General features: G+C 41.0%; 1 protein-coding gene across 7 annotated transcripts in view; it reads left to right on the plus strand.

Moving 5' to 3' along the window:
* The window catches only part of Ltbp1 (latent transforming growth factor beta binding protein 1), a 397,974-nt gene that overhangs the window by 272,371 nt on the left and 111,215 nt on the right, over positions 1-14,388 (plus strand). For 3 of the 7 annotated variants that reach the window (XM_052186373.1, XM_052186376.1, XM_052186379.1), the window contains 5 exons: positions 4,360-4,527; positions 7,034-7,261; positions 9,499-9,521; positions 13,043-13,142; positions 13,823-13,921. In XM_052186373.1, coding sequence (XP_052042333.1) covers positions 4,360-4,527; positions 7,034-7,261; positions 9,499-9,521; positions 13,043-13,142; positions 13,823-13,921 — 618 coding nt within the window. The remainder of the gene's footprint in view (positions 1-4,359; positions 4,528-7,033; positions 7,262-9,498; positions 9,522-13,042; positions 13,143-13,822; positions 13,922-14,388) is intronic. The other 4 variants (XM_052186374.1, XM_052186377.1, XM_052186375.1 and 1 more) reach the window with 3 other exon arrangements.

A 14,388-nucleotide genomic window follows, 5' to 3' on the forward strand; every position in this document is an offset into this window, starting at 1 on the left:
CCCTCCCTCCTTCCCTCCCTCCCTCTTTCCTTCCTTCCTTCCTTCCTTCCTTCCTTCCTTCCTTCCTTCCTTCCTTCCTTCTTCTTTCTTTCTTTCTTTCTTTCTTTCTTTCTTTCTTTCTTTCTTTCTTTCTTTCTTTCTTTCTTTCTTCCTTTCTTCCTTCCTTTCTTTCTTTCTTTCTTTCTTTCCCTCTGTGAATTTACCACATATACTATCATGGATGTGTGTCCATTTCCTTCAGAATTTGTGATTTGTACCTATTTGTCCAGATTTGTTGATGAACTGTATAAAGAAACTGATGAGGAGTCTAAAGCCAGTTGGAAAGAATCAGGGGGAGAATGTGATGCTCCCAGTAAGTGGAGACAAATAGTGTATCTTTCTTAGTCATAGGAGAGTAGCAAAGGGAACTGAGTAAGTATGCACCTGCACACGCACACACACACACACACACACACACACACACACACACACACACACACACCGGGACTGGAGTGTCCAAACATGTGACAGAGACTGACAGAATTTGCTTGAGCAGCCTTACATTAGGGTATCCCCTGGCCATAAAATGTGTGACTGACTCTGATCTCTTAAGAAGTGTACTTGGCAGTCACTAAGGGACTCTGGGAAGCTCTGTGTGTTCCTGAATGCTGCGAGGTGAACACAGCATTCTTTGACTCCAGCGGAAGAGTGCAGCCATCTGCCATCCTCACCTTGCCAGATCTCTGCCCTTGACTTCGTGTAGTCAAACAGAAGAGAGGAGGAGGCGGCTGACCGTCGCTGGCTCCTCCGCCCTGTCCTTGTGGCACAGGCATCTGGACCAGCAGCCTCCAAGCCTGCCCCTGCCTGGCTTGTGAGGCAAAATGAACAGCTTGGGCTTATCACAGTTGTGTGAGGGAGAGTAGAATGAATGGGGGGTTCTACCTTCTGAACTGCACTCATTTTTCTGCAGGCATTTATGCATCTTCTAATGCCTGCTGCTGGGGTTCAGGAAAGGACCCCAAAGGAAAGCAATCTGCCTTGGGGCTTTTAATGCTTTATATGTTCTCTACCCTGGAACTTGGAGTTAATGGGCAGACACAGGAAGCCAGGGAGGAGATGTGCTTGGGAACGTCTACCATCACCCTAGAGGGCATGAGACAAAGAAGGGCAAAGTCCTTTCTAAAACACCAGGCACGGTTGTGATTTCTATTTCGTTCCCCCACCCACTTTACCAAATGTGTAATCATTGTGTCTCATGTGTTGGGAAATAAAGCAAAGAGATTTCTAGGAACCCCTTCAGCTCACATAAATAATAATCCACAATTGAAATTTAAAACTAGGATTTGGGCATCCACATTTTGGGTTCTAGGTCAGTAGTCGGGAAAATTGCAGTCTATGAATGGAACTGGCCTACTATCTGGTTTTGTAAATAATGTTTGAGTGATATACAGCCATATCAGTGTATATGTTGTCTAAGACTGCTTTTGCTGTAATCATGGCAAAAGTAGGAAGTTGGAACAGAGACTGTGGGGCTAACAACACTTAAAATATATATTACCTAGCCCATTACGGAAAAGTTGTGCTGACCACTGGGCTGAACAGCCATCTGGTTCCTATTCTGAGACAATAGCAACATTTGCATCCATGCTGCCTGAAGAAGATATTAGTCAGTCCAAACAGAGGGACTATTACTCTGCTGCTAAGCTTTCTTTCACTTTTAGTCTGTGACCTTTGACCTTTCATAGCTTACTTGCACAGAAGCCAGAGAGTGGACAGAACAGGGAAGGCTCCAGATGGTTCTATCTACCCGCTTCTTTTAGAAGTCACAGCAGAGTTGGCTTTATTAGACATATTTCATGAAGGTTATTATGTTTATTTTGTTCTGTCATTTTGTGCCATATGAGAGATTGAACTCATGACCTTGTGCATGCTTTGCCACTGATCCACACCCTCAGTACATGTGTGGGTTTGGAATCTCCAGGGGTGTTCTGTTTTTTTCTTCCACTCCCTATCCTCCAACTCTCAGTTCACTTGTAATATCTTTCTTTTCCTTGTTGAACTTCTGATACTAAGTAATGGTTGAGTTGGGCCCATGTGTACTTGGTAGAGCAGAAAGATCTTGGTTTTATATTATTATAGGTGTCTGAACATGCATCCTGTGTCTCCTGTGTGGCAATGATTTAGGATATCATAGATGAGTGTGCATACTGACCCTATGCTTTATAAGCAAGAAAGCTGAGGCTGGCCAGTAAGTAATTTAGCAGTAAAAATAAAACCAACCAAACAAAAATCCAGATAAGTACAGGATAAGTAGGTGTGCATTAGCCAATTTCTTGAAAGAAATATCCACTCCATATATAAAATAAATACGAGTGACTATACTTTCTTACATGTTAATGCATACATTTGTAAGTGTGAACATGCATGTGCATCATACATGTTTTTGCATAAGCGAGAGGACTGGTTGACGTAAGAAGAGACTGACTGGTCTAAAATCTACAGAGTAGGTGGCAGACTTCCCACTGAGGAAGAGCTGATACAGTAGCGTGCTCTTGAAGGGAGCTGACTGACAATCTATTCTTGCTCAATGCAGATCAGTATTTTTTTTTCCTTGTAAAGGTGTGAACAGATTGTGTGAAGCCCCCTCATATCATAGAGGATAAATATCTTCAGTCAAAGTCCTCTGGCTTAAATATCAATGTTGTGTGGAATAACAGTAAAACCCAGACGACACCAAAAACAACAGACAATCCAGTATCTGTTTAAATATTGAAGTCACATTGCTTAGCCTTGTTCATACACAAACTTAATCATTATTTCCAATCAAAATGAGTTTCCCATAAACTCACAAAATTGTTGTGTATATGAAAAAAATAAGGGTTAGGAAAGACAAGTGCATTAATTATCTTTTGATGCATACTGTGGATAAAACACTATGACCAAGGCCGGTTAAGGAAGACAAAGTTTAATTTGGCTTCCATTTCCAATGGGTTAGAGTCCATAGTGTTGGGGATAGCAAGTCAGCAAGCATCAGGCATAGCAATAGCAACCGGAAGCTGGGATCTCATGTCTTGAACCACAAGTCCAACACAGATACAGGAAACTGGAAGGAGTGAGATGTGTTTGTGTGCATGCATGTGCGTAGTCTCAAAGCCTGTCCTAGGAGACATACTTCCTCCAGTAAAGCTTTGCTATCTAAACTTCCCCAAACAGTACTGCCAACTGGGGACGAAGTTTTCAAACGCTGTAAACTATGGGCTACATTTCCCAATACACCATTACACAGCAGGTTTCCTGAAAATTAGGGGGACAGACAAGAAGTAGATACACATTGTAAAGTCAGCCATGTCCCTTGCCTTTTCCTCTGTTATAAGACTTCATTGTTCAGATTATTCTCAGAGAATCTAACCTGGGACGAGAGTCCTGTTGGAAAGGTGGAAGTGTGCATCTAAGCAGGAAGGGCAAAAGTTTGATTGAATCATGAGTACCAGGGCTTAGAGGAAAGGCAGATTGGGATGGCACCGTGAGTGAGAAGAGATATGGCCGAGATGGGGAAAGAGACAGGAGGCCACCAACCTGGGGCTGACTTGGCGGTGTGGACTCACACCATATCTGGTCCTGGCGCACTTGCTACCCCGACCATGCATGCATTAAGAGATACACACCCGAAAGGCAAGGCTGTCTCGTTCTCTACGGACCTCCTGTGCCAGCATTTGAATGAAGAGCACTCGCTCCTAATTTACAGCAGAAGATCAGGGTGAAGAGACAGGAGTTAGATGGTAACAGCATGGGTTCCCTTTGCAGCATAGAACGAGGGCTTGAGAATGTGACTTCTCTGCCGTGCTTGCCACACTGGGACTTTGTGTATCTCAAGAGCCCAGCAACCACTCCATCTTCCATGTATGTTCTCTGGCCTTGGGTGAGAATTCCTGATTTTCCGACAGCTCTCCGGTTGCTGGTTTGTGGTACTAAGCATGCTCCTGATTTTCCATGGTACCTGGACATTCATCAACCATTGCCTTAGAGCCAACTTTTTACCCCAGTCTTGGGAAACAGTTGGTCAAATTGTGGTTAATTATAGACGACTAGGTTGGTTGGACAGCTAGCTATTGGTGGAAATGTTTAACTTATACACACATTCCTATATTAATATTTGTTAAAAACAGAATCCAGACAGAGACAGGAATAGCTAGTTAGAGTATTTGCTGCTTTGACTTCAAAGATGATTTAGAGAATGGACACTTAACAATGATCCCCCTAATCTAGATGGATTTATCTTAAAGCAAGGTTTCTCATCCATGCGGTAAGGGCCATCTTATGTTAACTTAGAGTTGGTATGACTTGTTTCTTCAGTGACGTCAGGCTTGTCTCTCTCTTTAGCGGACCCCCCTGTGATCTCAGAAGAGAAAGGGCCCTGTTACCGCCTTGTCAGCCCTGGAAGGCAGTGTATGCACCCTCTCTCTGTTCACCTCACCAAGCAGATCTGCTGTTGTAGTGTGGGCAAGGCCTGGGGCCCACATTGTGAGAAATGTCCCCTCCCAGGCACAGGTAAGCCATAGCCACCTGTATACATACTAATGTTCCCAGCTACAGGAACAAAGTGACTTCAGTTTGGGTTACTTTAGGTGCCTGAGTTTAGTTTTTAATGGTGTTGTGTGTTTGTATTGTTTCTGAAGAAAACAGAGTTGGAGAAGTTTGAGTTAGAAAAGAAAATATGCATAAGAATTCCCATTGTTTATAGATTTCTTTTTACATGTTAAGCTAAGGAGATAAACCCTTGTATTTTCTTACCTGCTTCTAGAACTTGAGGACTGATATTTAAGTATAAAAGCCAGAAAGCTGTACTGGTCCATGTGCTTTCCTAATGGTTTGCTGCCCATTGCTTTACAGCAACAGCCCAGTGGACATTGACTTATTTATCCAGTTACTAAAATTGCACTTGACTTCTCTAATTGGAAATACAAAGAATTGTATTCAATTATGGATGTAAGCTTCAAAGATAACTCCAGAGGAGATCCTGCCAAAATCACAGTGAACTGTGAAGGGGGTCACAGATTAATAAGTCGAGTATCATAATTACCTAGTGCTCTGAGAGCATACATTTCTCTAGATAATGTAATTTTACCAAAGAATCTATAAACTCCCAAGGGGAGTTCAGTGGAACTCTCAGAAGGAGTTCAGTGGAAGAACAGGAGATATGACGTGCAAGCACTGGGCATCATGTGATCAAGGATGGTGTGGCATCTGTTTTGCTGGCTTGGTGTGGCTTCCAAGCATCACACTAAATTGCTTACTTTAGAAAAACTTCCCTTATAGGAACGTGCAATTAAACCTCTAGTTCCATGTAGTGTCTCACACTACATTGTGTAGTAGATCACACAAGAGTAGACAGGATTTACATGTAAATACTAGTATCATAGTTCACCTTTGGCAGTGGTTAGAGTCAAAAGGAACAACTATGGCAAAAGTAACAGCTTATTGTTGGTGAATTGACAGATTGAATGATTTTTAGACTCCTCCCATAGGCTCTAGCGCCCTCCCATGCCTTCTAACACACTCATTACTAACCAAGCTTTGTCATAGGTCCACATTTCTCCTTAAGGTCAATTTTGACAGGGTTTTTATCCTCACTTGAAGTGTAACTAAGATTGGGAATGCTCATCAGGGCTGCTTCCCAAAATGCAGTAACTAAATTTTATTATGGTATTAATCACACAACTTTTGTATTTAAGTTTTGCTCATGTGATGATTTTAATCAAATATGTGCCTTAATAGAAAACCATGTTTGGTTCTGGAACCATCCATTTCTTTTTTTAAATTAAGAATTCTCTGTCCTAGTAGATTCCACAGTTGAGGGAGTGAATCCCCAGAAAAACAGCATCTCAGCTTAAAGGGAATATTGTAGAGTTTTCTTTTTATTAAGGACTAATTCCAGGCCCAGTACATGTAACAGACAATTTCTTGTTCTGTGAAAATGAGATATGACTTATTTTACTTTTAATTTTAAAAGTAGAAACAAAAACTAGACCATAAGCCCACTTATTTGTGTTTGGCAATTTGCTTCCAACCCTGACAGCCCAGGGATTATGTGGGGTTTACATTTGTCTGCAGCATTCCACCAGCTGCGGGGTTTGCTACTGGAGGTCTGCAAATTACACATCATACACAGTCTACTCAGAGGGGAAAAAGATATTTTGAAGACGTTTTCCCAATGAGGGTGATGTTTTCATAATACAGAATGCCCCATTGTCCTCTGCGTGGTGAATCTGACCAGATTTGCTGCTTGTCCCTGGACCATAGGGAGAACCACACACAACGTGGTCTCACATTTATTTCTAGCCATAGACTGTTCCTCTTGTGTGGATTTCCTCTCACTCCCTGAAGGTCCTCTTCAAAAACACTCCCCTCTCTGCGCCTTCACAACCAGTCCCCCTGTTCCAGATGTAGCATGCCATTCTGGCTGAGTCCTTGGATTTATCAACTGGACACAAGTCAGGACGGTTTCAGTGCCCCATGTCCCTGAATATAGTGAATCCCTTCTTGCTTGTCATTTAACATAGATGTCCACTGAGCTCTTCATTAATAACCAGTGAAATCACAAAAGCAGGGGGGGGAAGGAGAAAACCTGACTACTGCTGATATTACATACTCACATGTTAGATAGCTGTCACCTGCACATAAAATGACTCCTAGTATAGTATGTATCTTTTTATGTAATATAGTTTACATATATAATGTAGTCTACATGTTGGTAGATGACATATTGGCTGCTAGCATATAAATACAATATATAAAATTCATGCTAAATATATATCCTAATTGGGTAGGATAAGGAATTAATAGATGAATAAATGTTTAAAGTTGAAATTTTTTCTTGTAAATATGCAAGTCTATCAGAAGTTTAAGCAATCTGCTTACATTTTGTGCCTGTTTCTCAAGTTTTGAAATGTACCTATATTAGTGATGATTTAAGAGATATTCATCATGATATTTTTCCTCTGTAAGTTTGTACTGTTAGATTTTTAAAAGGAATATTTTCCCATCCCAAATCTAGCTGCTTTTAAGGAAATCTGTCCTGGTGGAATGGGTTATACGGTTTCTGGCGTTCATAGACGCAGGCCAATCCATCAGCATATAGGTAAAGAAGCTGTATTTGTCAAGCCAAAGAACACTCAACCTGTTGCTAAAAGTACTCACCCTCCACCTCTCCCAGCCAAGGAAGAGCCAGTGGAGGCCCTGACCTCCTCGCGGGAACATGGGCCGGGAGTGGCGGAGCCCGAAGGTGAGCATAAGTGTTGGGTGTGGGTTCTAGCTATCCATTCCTGTGTCTATACATTTGTGTTTGTTTTTATCCTTTTAAAGCATGGCTCTTATCCTTAATGATACTGAGATTTTCAAGTAGACAGGGAAGCTATATTGGGTGTTGTAGGACAGATAGCAGTGTCAGTGTTCTTTAATATGATAGTAGTACTCCCATCACACACACACACACACACACACACACACACACACACACACACACACACACTATTTTTGTTACAACTAAAAAGCTGCCTGGATATTGAAAACATCCTTAGATCCAGTGTGGACCATTTGCCCTGACTGAGAGTCACTGCTGTGGTGTGTGTACTTGGCAGGTAACAATATTCCATGTGAATTCCAGAACAAAGCCTTGCAGTCTGGTAGCTTAATATTTACTCCTGAAGAGGGATTTTTGTCTTCATGGAATAGTCCAGATTCATTTCTGTGTCCAGAATTCTGCTGTATAAAGGAGAATCCACAGGCTTAAACACATTGAAGTATGGGTAGCTTTCCTGAGGTGGTAGGTGGGATAATTCAGGTAACAGGCAGGAAAGTAGGAACCAGTCATCAAGAATCTGGGAAGGCCCTGGTAAAGTCCTTTCATTTACCTTATGAGGAATTCAAGACATAGACATGACTTGTTGTGTGTCTGTGTCATAAAAAGTATATAATGGGATCCATGACAAAAGGCAGAAAGTCTAATGATCTCTAGTTTTGACAGTCTCTGCCTACCCCTCTCCCCCAAGAATTATTTTCTTCTCTCCTTGACTATTTTAATTACCACAGAAAAGCCTTGTTCCTGAAAAAAAAATGGAACTGTTTTAGGTCTGTAAGGAGTGTATCTATTTCCTCTAAAAACATAAAGAACACAAAATGATCTTGTTGGCCTTTATCATTAATTCTTCTGTAAAGATTTGCCCATTTGTGAGTCATGTGGGAGCTTGGCATAATTTCCCCAGTGGCAGGCATCTCTGAGCTCCGAGCATTGGTGTCTTCTGGCCTATTTCTTTCTGCTGGTTCACTCATTGTGCTGGAATTCTTCCTTGGGTAGGCAGAGCAAGTAGGACCTCACCTGGTATTGCCTCTGCCTACCTAGGTCAGCAGATCTCAGCCCTGGGTCACAACCCTTTTAGGGGTTGAACATTTCTTTCATAGGGGCCTCCTAAGACCATCCTGCATATCAGATATTTACATTGTGATTCACATCAGTAGCAAAATTGCAGTTATGAAGTAACAACAAAAATAATTTTGTGGTCGGGAGTCACCACAACATAAGAGTGGTTAAAGGGTGGCAGCGTTAGGAAGGTTGAGAACCTCTGGGCTACATTGCTCATCCTTTGTTTAGCAGAAGGAGACAGGCATAAGTATGACTCTGTCTCTAGAATTCCTTAACAGTGGGTTTCATAGGGTAGAACGACAGTTAGCTGTCTCCCATTGAAAGAATGGTGGTTTTAATTTATCTGGTAGGCTCATTTCTTCCTGGAATTAACGCATCCAGCTTATTTGCTAATAGTTGAGGAGACATAGTGACTCAGAAAATTCCAAGTAATAAACAAAGTTGTTGACTAGTACTAGGAATTGCTTAATGAAAACAAGCATTTCAAAAATACGAAGACCTCACCCCACCACAATAGCATTACTGACTGAGTAATACTTAAGTTGCTAATTATATTGATGCTAAGTGATAATTGTCTCTTATTGGCTTATGAGGTCTGGCTTTTCGATTTAGTTAGCATGAAAATAATCAGAAGCCTTCGTTAAAAAATTGGATTATATATTAAAAAATGCAGTGCCCAATTTTTATGTCTCTATGAAACAATGTCATTCTTTTTAAACCCTGACTTCAGATGGATTTCTGAACATGGAAGCATTTGTTTTCTAAGACATGGGAAGTTCCCAAAACTCATGATTAAGCATTAAACAAAGTTTCAGGAAGTGTTTTCTTTAAACTCGAGGTTAATTTTCTTAATTTTGGATGAACATCTGTGAACTATTGATCTTTGAACCTTGATAGCTGAACAATGAAAATCATAAAAAGTCCTTGTCATTCATGTGTAAAATCCTTCCAGGTGGCAGGTGATTGGCATTCCACATTTGACTTAATTTGCTTCTTAATTGTTTGGGGAGATACTGGCTTCCTAATTCCTTTTGAAATCTGAAAGCTGATGAGTGGGTTGTGCTCCCTGTACTAACTCTCATCTCTCTTTTCTGTTTTAGTGGTAACAGCACCTCCTGAGAAGGTAATTCATTCATCGTTTTAAGTCTTTTCTCTTTTTGACTTCAAGACATTTTTTAAGTATGTGTATAGGTCTTCGTCGTCGTTGTTGTTTATCTTTAGGGCATTCATATTAGACATCATTTACTGTAAGGAGGCTCTGTTCATTAATTCCAAGAAATTGTTTGACTGGGTTGTCTACATGGGTGTTGCTATCCCTAGTGCTCAGAGAGTGATAGCTACGAGGTCTCAGGCATGTGGTGGGGAGCACCATGCATTGCCACAGAAGGTAAATCACAGAGAGAAGAAAAACGATGAGCAGAATTCATAGAGTCAATGGGTTGTGTGAACTGTGGGAAGAAAGGCTTTGCCTTGTGCATGAAACTGGGTATTCTCAGTATGCATATAAAAGTAAGCCAGGCACTAACTAGTTCAACTAAAACCTAAGACAAACACTTGGATCAAATTAGATTAAAATTAGATAAAATTAGATTAAAAACATTACTTGCCCTTGAAGGCCACAATCAAATACTTAAATGTTGTTTCTTAGAAATTTTAGAGAAAATCTCATCAGTATTGGGTTTAGCAGTATGAGGTGGGAGCAGGAATAGTGAGACCCAATAACAGGAAATGTGAACATTTGCTGAATTGATGTCCTGTTTATGTAGCACCACGTCTGCATCTTCTCTATACCCCCTGAATCTTTATTTGATAATAAGAAAATTGTGTAATTACTAAATATTTTTCACTTATATATCATTCATCCAGTTGCCAAGAATATATTAGGTATTAAAACTTACCTGGGGGATAGATAGATGCTGAAATAAACTATTTTAAATAGTGTTTCAATTGGTAGTGTATACTATATGTTCTCATATACATGTTATAAGAATCTTGAAGAAGGAAATGATGATTGTGGAATGATTTACACATTTCATGCTACATTAAGTCTGAAAGAAATCCAGCAGATTGGCATATCTGGCTTGCACAGCTGTGGTATCCTGAAAGATAGGTGGCATACAGTAGCTTGTGTTGATTTTGAGCTTAGCTCTTAACGTCACTAGAGAGAAATCATTGGGCTTGTAAATATGCCAATAAGTTGCCTAAACACACATGTCACAACTCAACTCTGTTCTTCTCTTTTATGGTGTAGTTTATTGTAACTGTAATTGAGACTGTGAAAGAAAAGATACTTTCTCAAATGATACGGTGAAGAAGTGGGCAAAGAAGAGACCTCATGTCAACTTTTGGCCCCTCCATGCACAAACACACACACACACACACACACACATACACACACACACACACACACACACACACACACAAATGAAGATGGGAAGAGGAATTGAATCAGAAAGAGTGGATGTTTTTCTTATATAGTCTTAACTTCATTTGACTATCCTTGTACAGCCTTAACTTTATTTTAATTTAAAAGGGAGGAGTCAGGGTAGGAAATCAAATGAAGATCTGTTTAGTATTGAAACTTTACAAAGCTCTCTCCAACTTGAAGGGAGATGTACCGAAAAGAGATCAGTTCAAGGAAGAGACATTTGTGTGGGAAGGTTTAGAAAAGAGCAACAAAGATTCTGTTAGAAAGAGAGTGTGGTCCTGCTGTGATGGGCTGGAACTACAGCTGTAATTAGTGGGGTAGTAGCTGCTGAACTGGGTCCCTGCCTGATAAGTGGCAAAGTAGTGCTTATTAGGAAGGCTCCATCGAAGGGGGGTGGAGAGATTCTGCTGTAAACCACGAGAGTGAGTTAGTGCTTGGTTCTGGGCTACTCTTTATTGGTGTATGCCATGGGCTCCAGGGAAGAGACCACGGAGACTGATGGAGGCCACCTCTAACAAGAAACAGCCCTGACTTCATATGGAGAGGAGGGTATGTGGGGAAATGTAACGAATGGTTAGTGGTTCCTGGAACTATTGCAAGAGCCACTGAGGTAGAGAGACTGATTGCTTAAGAGGACAATTATATGATGCAATCAGCTGGGCATGAGAAATGAGTCTAGACTGTAGCCTGGATGACTATGGATAAGGAAATGGTGTACCACAGGGCTGTGGTGGGATGTCTTTAATCCTAGAGTTCTGGATACAGAGGCAGGCAGATCTCTGTGCATTCAAAGCCAGCCTGGTCTACAGAGAAGCTGTAGTTTAGCCAAGGCTACACAGAGAAAGTCTGTCCCAAAACAAAATAAAAACAGAAGGAAGGAAGAGGAAGGAAGGAAGGAAGGAAGGAAAGAAAGAAAGAAAGAAAGAAAGAAAGAAAGAAAGAAAGAAAGAAAGAAAGAAAGAAAGAAAGAGGAAAGAAAGAAAGAAAAAAAGAAAGAAAGAAGAAAGAAATGTGTGACCACTGCAAAGAGTACGGAACATGGATAGGGTTGACAATAGGGAATAGAAGAGGAAGCTCTAAAAAAAAGTGACTAAATCTGGGTGGGATAGATTATTGATTGGACTATTTATTATATGGATTATTTCACCGACAGAAAGGGTGGAGTTAGTATCAGAGGCTGATTGCTTTTGTAGGGGAGTATGAGGAATTTGTAGGTGTCTTAGTCTGTAGGAATTCATACTTCTAAAGTTGGCTTTCGATGAAACCATCTGTGGGGGATCCACTGTGGAAGCAGGAAAGGTAATAACAAAAGCCAGGCGATAGGGCAAAGTGAACTGCATGCCAGGAAGTGGGCTTTCTGCAAGTTAAGCCTGAGGGGGGAGATGCTGGCTAACAGTGAGGAAGTAACTTGATGAATGCACTTAATGAGGTGCCTTGAGCTCTCCGGCCCCACGCTGGTAGGGGTCAAAGCCCAGATCCTTACCTAACTAGACTAAGTGTCCCGTTGGCATGAGCCCCTACAGAGCTACAGTGGAGAGCTGAGCCATGGTGATGGAGGGATTTTATTTTCTTCCCTTTGTGCTTGAGGTCCAGTTAGGAAGCCACAAGTCTCCTAAGACTGCAGCTGCTGTTGCTATGGCTGCGTACCACTGCCGACAGAGCTGGGCATGCAACCTTGTTGGATGTAGGCTAAAGAAGGCCACAGTGGCACATGCCTGGCTTAGAGTGCTTCAGCTTGGTGGATCTTCTTTAAGGCTCAGTTGTTACATCAATCATATGATCTACAAAGTGTGGCTGTGAGGCAGAGTCACCTGTAAATGGCATGGATATTTAGTCCCCAGTTAGGGCTCTTGTTGCCAAGTTCAGATCAATGTGGAGCTCTCTGGGCCAAGGTCCTTGTTTTCAAGATTTGACTTTGAACTCCAAGGAAATGGATGAGAGCATGTGTATGGATAAAGAACATGGCGGCTAAAACTAAGAAGTTGACATGGTAGCACCACAATATTTTAAAGCCACATATGTAGGTGTATAACTGATCCTGTGATAATTTTGCCTTCCTGAGAGTATGATTAATTAAATAAAAATAACTCTACATGGGGAAATAAAAGTAAGTTCTGCTTTATGTTTTTGCATCTCTCTCTCTCTCTCTCTCTCTCTCTCTCTCTCTCTCTCTCTCTCTCACACACACACACACACACACACACACAACCACCCAGGAAATACCCTCACTGGATCAAGAGAAAACCAGACTTGAACCTGGGCAACCCCAGCTCTCCCCAGGGGTTTCAACTATTCATCTGCACCCCCAGTTCCCAGGTAACCTGTGCTGAGATGTGTTGTTTATAGGGTATTCTGAAGAAATTCATAAGGATTATTTTGTGTCCGTGTCTTTGATTGTGCTTGACAAAACATTGGGTTGTATTTTTGAATTCATCATGAAATGCTTATTTCGGTACACTGAGGTACATTCCTATAACAGAATAATGTTGGTTTGAGAAGAGTAGTGTGTGTAGGAAAAGATCAGCCTCTATGCAGTATACTATACTCTGTGTTGCATACAGTGTCCAAATAGTGGAACTTATTTATCAAGTGGTCATGTTTTTAACTCTGACTTAATAACATTCGCTTTCTTTTTTTTTTAAGATGTATTTATTATTATATGTAAGTACAACTGTAGCTATCCTCAAATACTCCAGAAGAGGGAGTCAGATCCCATTAGAGATGGCTATGAGTCACCATGTGTTTGCTGGGATTTGAACTCAGGACCTTTGGAAGAGCAGTCAGTGCTCTTAACCACTGAGCCATCTCTCCAGCCCCCCATTCACTTTCAGGATCATTATCAGTTCCTGAACAGGGCTGGTGTATTATTTAGATGAAGTCATATTTGCATTTTGCACAATGATGCATATATATATATATGCATATATGCGTGCGTGTGTGTGTGTGTGTGTGTGTGTGTGTGTGCCAAGATTTAATTTTCCCTCTTCCTTGTGCAGTAGTGGTTGAAAAGACATCCCCTCCTGTGCCTGTGGAAGTGGCTCCTGAAGCATCCACATCAAGTGCCAGCCAAGTGATTGCTCCTACGCAAGTAACAGGTCAGTGGAGTATCTGCTGTGTTGTGCATCCTACGAGAATGTGGGTGCAGACTGCACTTCCAATGGAATAACAAACACATGAGATTGACCGTTGCAAGCTTAGTCCTAAGAACAGGTGTGTTGGAGATGAGTATGCCCAAGGAAATCATAGTGCATGTGCAATGGTGGATTATAGAGCTACTGACCTTTTTAAAGAATATTTAATATTTTAAAGAAATGCTTCTGGAGTACCACTTATTAGGAACTGTCGGACTCAATATCATGATTACAGTTGTACTTTTAAATGTCTACAAATATGGAAAAGGAAACTGAAAGAAATGTATCCATGTTTTCCAATGAAGAGCTAGTAGGTGGTAGGTGATCTTTGTGCTCTTACATATGATTTTGCATAGTTGAAAAATACATATAATATACATATTATATTTAATCCTTAGTTTTAAAAATCTAGAAATGTATTCCTTTTGAAA

Source organism: Apodemus sylvaticus, chromosome 6 (genome assembly GCF_947179515.1).
Source record: "Apodemus sylvaticus chromosome 6, mApoSyl1.1, whole genome shotgun sequence".
NCBI classification, from domain to species: domain Eukaryota; kingdom Metazoa; phylum Chordata; class Mammalia; order Rodentia; family Muridae; genus Apodemus; species Apodemus sylvaticus.